Genomic DNA, 8,770 nt, shown 5'->3' with positions numbered 1-8,770 from the left:
TTTCGAATTATTAATTTAACTATTTTTTCAAGTAGACAATTAGTAAAAATACCATTCCAATTTTTTTAAATATCAATTAAAACAATCCATCAATTTTTAGTTATTTTTAATATAAATTATAGTTACTAACTTTGATTTGATCAAATAAATTCCATACCAATTACGATTGGAAGAGCGAAAACTTTCAAATAAAATTTCAACAGGTTTTTTTTGAAAAGACTCTAATTTAAAAATCAAAACGACTTACTAGATGCATGTGTTATTGATTATTTTATTAACAATCATTACAAATGCATATTATTATTGTGACTATGAACGCAATGGTACTTTTTATCCAGGTAATTCAATTTGTTCAACAATAAACAATGAAAAAGTGAATTACGATTACAATTCAAACTCTCCGAGTATCAGAATCGAAAATTATACAAACACTTTAACTTTTAAAAATGTTCAGTCTGATATATACATTGGAATATATACAGAAACAGGTGTCGACACTATTAATATTTACAAAACTCAAACATTTAATAAGTCATATTTTTTATATACAAACAAAATGACTGAAAACATGAAAATAAAGTTGTATGGAAATCAAATGAAAAACGCAACATTAGTCGATAAAATAATATTTTCAAGTAAAAATATGGATTACTATCCAAAAGTGTTTTATAGTGGTGATAATTTCGAGAAATATTTATTTATTGATCTTAATTCTGGATATAACATTTTTACTATTAAAAGTGATAAAATAACAGTTATCCCAGACTTAGGAGTTGCTGCCACATACAGTGGCATGTATTATATGGGGACTTACAATGACACCAACAGAGTCTTTAAAAACTTTTTAATTGGTCAGATATGTGCATTTATCGAAATTGGAAATTCACTTTATCGATACTTTTGTTACTCTTCAAACTTCGCTGATTTGTACAATCAAATGACTTCACTAACAATTGCAAAAACAGAAACAAATGATTATGATACTGGAATCACTGAAATGACTTTCAATTTGAAAGACGTTGATATTTCAGGACCAGTAATTCTACGAATCAACATGAATGCGACATTTAATATTGATGAATTAATAATAAATTCAAATTGTTTAGCAACAAATAAAGCGACTTGGGTTGTATTAGCAAAAACAACATTAAATGTCAAATTGGTTGAAATGAAAAACACTCGATTTGTCGTGTCTGGAATACATTTTTCTAAGTTTGAAGAAATACGTAACACCAATGATATATACAACAATCCAGCTTACGTTTTCAACATTTCAATGCTCGAAAATAGAGGACTAACATTTCCCATCACAAAATTTACACATAAGGGCAGTGTTGTAATTCTTGGAACAGGAGTGACAACTGTGAGATCGCTAAACCCTGTCAATGTGACTTTTATGAATATTTCTAAAGTCTTTTTTGAAAATAATGGAGTTACAATTAACAGTGATATTAATGTCATTATGAATGACTGGAAATTTGTATATTTAACAAACACTACTACAGTACAAAATTTTGTAGCGGATGTGTCACAAACTACGATAACTGTATTAGATGGTTACATTTTAATAATAAATAATCTTCAATATTCATTTCCTGTAAAAATAAGTGGGAATGTTCAAATTAATAATGTTGTAATAAATAGAAATGCTGCACTTGTGTTGTACAATGGAGCTTTTATTCAAAATTTGACTTGCAGTTCCATAGACAAGAACAATGTGTTATATGATGGTGTTTTAACTCCAACTCAAACAAATTTGAAACAAGTTTGTCAATATCTATATGACAAGAAGAGCACATACAGAATTGTAGATAAAGACTCGAGTTTAGACTGTGAGTGCCACTTTTCAAATGGATCGTATTCAGGTGGCTTCGTTGAAAATGATTGTTCTCTTCTTGAAACGGAGTTTCTATTAGACTTGTCTTTAAACCCATTTTCTGTTGTGGATTTTGGCATAACAACATACAAAAATTTTAATTATTTACTTGTGGAGAGAGACACTAAAATTATTGGTCGTGCAGTTAGTGTTAATTCTTTTTCAGTTAATGCAATCAAAAATTTAAAAGAGAATATTAGTCTGGTATTAGATACAAATGTGTATTTGGGAAATGTTATTATTAATGGTAACTTCACTATACATTCATACAAACAGTTGACTTTAAAATTGCGAAACACTTTTATTATCAATGAAGAGAGAACAAACAACCCATATATCATCGTATGGCAAAACACCTTCCCGACATACCCCAAATTCTATAATTATAATTATGAAGAAAACGTGAGTGGCGATTTCTGCTTCGATTTTGTTTCATCTTCACATGAAATATTGGATATGCAAAACATATTGAATTTTAAGAATAATAAATATTTCTTTTTGGCTGATAACAAACTGATGAGATGGTGTCCGTCTGCTGAAAAGAATATCACTATAGTGAAGTGTTACTTAAATTCGACTATTTATCATAATGAATACGACATTGATGACATCGTATTTACCTTACCACATTGCCCATGTAAAGATTGTCAATTGTTCTTCCAAGAAAATGTGAGTAATTGTAAAAATAATGACATAATTGGAATTTTACAAATCGAAAAAGAAAAAACGTTAAACAACCCTGGTGTTATTTCAAAAGTAAATTTTATTAATGGATATTTAGTTGTATATGGGGGGACCAATTCAATCATTGAAAGTTTTGAAGGAAAAGTAAATCTGAAAACACGCAACAAAGTCACATTGAAGTTCGGTGAAATTGACTCTTTAGATACACTCAGTGGAATGTTGACAATTAATAGTACAAACGTTACTATTAATGCATTGAGCACGAACAATATGTCAAGTATAATAGCTTCAAATGAAACTACTGTTTTCAATTTAAAAAATTTAATGAGTAAATTGATGAATTTGAAACTTAAAACACTGAACAAAATTGATATTCAAATAGATTATTGCAAAAATGAAAATTGTGAAATTAATTTGAGTTCTGATAGTATAAAAGAAATCCACATTGAAAATACAAATACTAATAATATAAAGTACAACCTCACTGATGTACAGAGTGTTGAAAAAGTGAGTGTAAACACTACATCCAAAATAAATTTAAAATTTGTAAAAAATACAGAATTAAGTTTAGAGAATAGTGGAATTGTTATGTTATCTGCAACAAATAAACCAAATTTACACTTGAATTACTTAAATAATCAAATGTTAATTGTAGACTCTGAATTGAGTCTTGACATTCAAATTACAAACACTTTAAGTATTTTTTGTCAAAATAACAAAGGAATTACCGTTTCATCGAGTGGAACTAATGCAATTACTCTTTCGATATCTCAAAATTCATGCAACACAGGTTTTGTATCTGATGTGAAATTTACATGTACTTCATGTAACATTGGGTATAGACTTTATAAAGGTGTTTGCACAAGCATAAGATCAATACCAAATTGCGCAAATTATGATGAGAATGGGTGTGAAAAGTGTGAGAGTGGATTTTATACAAAAGACGGAGTGATGTGCATTGCATGTACTAACAGTTGTAATCGTTGCTCAAATACCACATGTTTTCAATGCCAAAAACAATATATTATTACTGAACAAACCACGTGTAAAAGAATTGAACAAACTAAAGGAATATACGAGTTTGATAAGTTTATTCAATGTGCTGAATCGAATTATATAAAAGAAAGCGAATGTTTAAGTTGTGAAATAGAACATTGTACTTCTTGTTTAGAAGATTTGAACACCAATGAAATAAAGTGCCTTATATGTGAACACAACTTTGTATTAAATGGCAACACATGCGAACAAAAAGAACAAGCTTTAACTTCTTCAAATTCGTTTGTCACTTCATGCAACAGTGGATATTATTTGGACAATGAAACCAATGAATGTCTACAGTGTAGTAACGATTCATCTTGTTCTATTTGTGACCAAAATGAATGTATACAATGTGCCAATGGGTTTGTAAAAATGTTTGAAAAGTGTATAAAAGTCGACCATTGTATTTCAATACTGAATGGATTTTGTCACATATGTGAAGGTGGTTTTATTACAAATAAAACCACGTGTTTTCAAAAAGTAGAGAATTGTGTAAATTATAATTTGGAACAATGCGTTGAATGTGAAAATCCATACATTTTATCAAACAACACATGCAACAATTATACTGAAGAATTAATGGAATCAATGAATTGTGAAGTGAGTTGGGATTTTGGCTGTTTGAGGTGTTCGGAATCGTTTTATTCATCGAAATATAAATGCGAGATGTGTTCAGATACTTGTGGTGAATGTCTATCTTCTTCTGAATATTGTATTTCATGTAATCAAACAACGTTTCTTGTGAACAACAAATGTGCATCAAATGATGAATTGAAAGAAAAATGTCAACAACTATCCATAGTCGGCGGATGTGCAAATTGCAATGATGGATATTATCGAGTCAGTTTTTCTTGTGAGAAGTGTCTTCCAGAGTGTGAAACATGTTTGACAAATACAACATGTTTAACGTGTAATTCAGAACATTTTAAGACTTATTCAGGTGTTTGCAAATTAAAGAATGAGACACTTGGATGCTCTGGAAATATTGATAGTGAGTATGGGTGTTCTTCTTGTGAAGATTGGTATTATCTAGAAAACAAAGAGTGTCACAAATGTTCAGACAATTGTGAAAAATGCAAACAATTTGGGACGTGTGAATATTGCACCGACAAATATGTTTTAGACAAAACACAAAAATGTGTCTTGTTTTCAGAAATCACCAACTGTGTTGAATCTCGTTCTTCAAAATGCACCAAATGCACTTTTTGGCACATACCAAGCGAAAATGGTTCTTCATGTGAAACACAAGCGGTGTGGTGGTTCATTGTTTTGGTTCTTCTGTTTGTATTCTTTGTAGTTTTTGTTGTGATCGTTGCACTCTATTTTACAGTGAAAAAGATGATAGCCCACAAATTGAAGAAAGAGCAAGAGAAAACAGTTTGTGTATTTAAGATGTCACGCAGTAACATTCGTTTCATTATGAAACTTTCATCATCTCTTTGTTCAAACAAAAGAAAATTAATATTCCCAGACAATGAAAATCAAGAGATTTGTGTTTGTCAAGAATCCAAAGAACTTCTTTGTATTGGCAATTTGACAAAAGGACGAGTTAAAGTGCAACTCAGTGCGAAAACTGGATGTGAGAAATACACCATACGTACTAACCCCGAGTTAATCATTTTAGAAAAGGGAGAAGCTTGCGAATTTGAAGTTTATGTGACGCCACTGTGTTCTTTCACAACAGAAGAAAAGATAGTCATATCATACAGTAAATCTAAAAGTCACAAACACTCACAAGTCACTTTCCCATTATCTGTCACAACAATTCTTTCGACACGTCTTGACCCCGATGAGCTTTTAGAAACTGAAAAAATAGGTGAAGGTTCATTTGGTGTTGTGTATAAAGGCACATTCAGAGGAAATTGTGTTGCTATCAAGAAAATCAAAGATGTGAGTGGTGATGAAAAAATAAAAAGTGAGTTTGAAGCCGAAGTTGACATGTTGGACAAGTTCAGAAGTGGTTACATCATTTATTTCTATGGTGCCGTCTTGTTCAAAAACCGCTTTGCACTTGTCACAGAGTTTGCTGATTTTGGGTCGTTGAATGATTTGATGCAACGCAAGAAGTCAAGTGAAGTAGACATTAAGGTACGAATTAAATTGATGTTGGATGGTGCTAAAGGAATTTATTATTTACACGAAAATGGGATACTACATAGAGACATCAAACCAGACAACGAGTTGGTCTTTTCTTTGGATTTGAATGAAAGGGTGAATGGGAAGTTGGCCGACTTTGGGAGTGCAAGAAATGTGAATATGATGATGACTAATATGACTTTCACAAAGGGTATTGGAACACCTATATATATGGCTCCTGAAGTGTTAAACAAAGAAAAATACAAAAAAGAGGCGGACGTCTTCTCATTTGGGATGACAATGTATCAGACTTTTAAATGGAATAAAATATATGACAAGACAACGTTTCCATGGATTATTGCAGATAAAATATGTAAAGGTGAAAGACCATCGCTAGACTGTATCGACGAACGTGTGAGAAATTTGGTTGTCTGTGCATGGGAACACGAAAAAAGCAAGCGCGAGTCCATCCAAGTTATTGTTCAAAGAATTGAAATGATACTCAACAACTTGTAATTCATATTTAATGCATTGCTATTTTTTGTTATTGCTACTTCTATTTATAAAAATAATTTGTATTAAATATTAATTATGTGTAAATATCAACAAGAGTTGTTTGATTGGAAATGAATTGTTAAACAGTTGCATGATAATGTTGGTGGTATTTGTTTGTGTGTCATTTACAACATAATTTCATTTTAATCTCATTAACTATGGTTTTTATTTAAATCATTTTTATAGACAATTCAGACTGAACCATAAAAATATTTGATAATAATTTAGGTTATGACATCTCATTATTTTTATAACTTTTAAATTGTTTTAATAATTCCGTGTTTGTTATAAATAATTAAAATCATTATCTTGGTAAAAGTGTAACAAATATATGACGGTTTCATTTTAATTACTTTTTTGAATAATAGCGGTATGTGTTGGGAAACAATTATCACCATTAAACGTGACACTTGATGGTATAGTCACACTACCAAGACTGCTACATCCATTGAAACATTCATCTCCAATTGATGTCACACTTGATGGAATTTCTATATTGCTCAGATTACAACATCCATCAAAACATCCTTTGCCAATTGTTATGACACTTTATGGTATAACTATATTATTCAGACTTCTACATAAATTGAAACAATAATTACTAATCAAAGTGATATTCGATGGTATTGTTACACTGCTTAGATTTTTACATCCATTAAAACATTCATCTCCAATTGACGTGACACTTGTTGGTATTAAAATATTGCTCAGACTTAAACATCCATCAAAACAATAATAACCAAATGATGTGACACTTGTTGGTATTACTATACTACTCAAACTACTACATCCACTAAAACATTTATCGTCAATCAATTCGATAGTAGATGGTATATTTATATTTTTAAGAGAACTGCATTTACAAAAACAACTATTGCCAAGTTTTAATATACTCGATGGTATAGTCAGAATACTAAGACTGCTACATCCATTAAAACAAAAATCTCCAATCGACGTGACACTTGTCGAAATTTCAATATTACTCAGACTTAAACATCCAGAAAAACAACAATCACCTATTGATGTTACACTCGATGGTATTGTCACACTGTTTAGATTTATACATCCAGTAAAACAACCCCTTTCCATTGATTTGATCTCCCATGACATCAACACACTGCTAAGACTACTATATTTATCAAACCTATTATCACCAATAAATGAGACACTCGGTGGTATAACTATATTACTCAAATTGCTACATTTACAAAAACAAAAATTACCAAATGATATCACACTTGTTGGGATTTCTATATTGCTCAAATTACAACATCCATCAAAACAACCAGAACTGATTGATCTGATTTTTGGAGGTATGATTATACTCTTTAATTTTTCACATTTCTCGAAACAATTATCTTGTAACGATCCAATGCATTGTGGTATTTTAAAACCATATACTTTTGTGTTATTTTTGGTATAAATCACATTTTTAAATTTGATGTTTAGACTACTGTTTTTGACAACGGTTCCGTAATCAACTTCGAACCATGCTATAATTTGGTAAAACACTTTCTTTTCAGTTACGCTTTTTCTTTTGTTTACTTCTTCATAATATTCATAATCACCATCCTCCACATTGACTATAAATCCATTCCCAAAATTTTCATTATATTTCTTCCATAAATGAAGTGTCTCGATATTTGGGAGGTGTTTAATTGTAAATTTGGTGATTGGAATTGGGTTGAAGTGAAACTTCTTCATGTTGTCATTGAACTTCTTGCATACAAACTCGAGATTGATGAAGTTTTTGATGGTATTAAAATACCCCGAAACTATCATCATGTGATAACTGTCAAGTTTGGACATTTTGGTACCGATGATTACTTGTGAGTTTAAATAATTATAATGAAATGATGTTTATATTTTTAACAAAAGTTTTATTTAAGGGATTCATGAGGATTGTTAATTTTTCTGAGGATGGTAAATATCTTAAACATAATTTCTTTCAATTTAGATTTTTTTTGCCTAAGATCAAAAAGGTATATTTTGAAACACACGATTTTCTTTAAAAATGCTATTTATGGATTTTTTGAAAGATGATTCTTTCAGTTGATTTTTACAAAAAAATAATCTACTTCTATTTTCTGATTTACCACAAGACTAACTTTGGTTTATATGAAAACATTTGACAGACATTTAAATTATCAAAAAAGTCAATTTTTTAATCAAAATCACAAAACAAATTAATCTAACAATTTTTAATCTTTTTCACAAAAAAAATTTATTATAAATCAATTCATGATATTTCAAACAATAAAAATTGATAGCAAATAATGTATTAATAACGTATATTCTATGCGATGACAATTTATGTATTTGCGCAAATTCAAAAAGAGAGGTTTTGGATATCGATAAAACAACGATTGATAAATAAACAAATTTTTTAAATTATCATTTTTGTTTTAAACGGTTTTATTTATATTTCAAAACATATATACACAAGAAATATATGTTTATATAATTATTTTTTATACAATATCAATTCTCAATGAAAATGTGTTCAATTTATTAATCAATTTTATATATTATTTGGCTTTT

General features: G+C 29.6%; 2 protein-coding genes across 2 annotated transcripts; one reads left to right on the top strand and one right to left on the bottom strand.

Annotated features, from left to right (window-relative positions):
* Positions 1–250: 250 nt before the first annotated feature.
* On the top strand, positions 251–6,190 carry EIN_006360 (protein serine/threonine kinase, putative; the record flags this gene model as incomplete). The annotated part of the gene is made up of 1 exon (XM_004260408.1): positions 251–6,190. The coding sequence occupies one exon, from the start codon at positions 251–253 to the stop codon at positions 6,188–6,190; it is 5,940 nt and encodes a 1,979-aa protein (XP_004260456.1).
* Positions 6,191–6,574: 384 nt separating this feature from the next.
* On the bottom strand, positions 6,575–8,038 carry EIN_006350 (hypothetical protein; the record flags this gene model as incomplete). Its single annotated transcript, XM_004260407.1, has 2 exons — positions 6,575–6,756; positions 6,805–8,038. The coding sequence occupies 2 exons, from the start codon at positions 8,036–8,038 to the stop codon at positions 6,575–6,577; spliced, it is 1,416 nt and encodes a 471-aa protein (XP_004260455.1).
* Positions 8,039–8,770: the final 732 nt, after the last annotated feature.

This window comes from Entamoeba invadens (assembly GCF_000330505.1).
Source record: "Entamoeba invadens IP1 unplaced genomic scaffold scaff_1105074725937, whole genome shotgun sequence".
NCBI classification, from domain to species: domain Eukaryota; phylum Evosea; order Mastigamoebida; family Endamoebidae; genus Entamoeba; species Entamoeba invadens.
The sequence above is the reverse complement of the archived record's forward strand: the minus strand, read 5'-3'. Positions and strand labels throughout refer to the sequence as shown.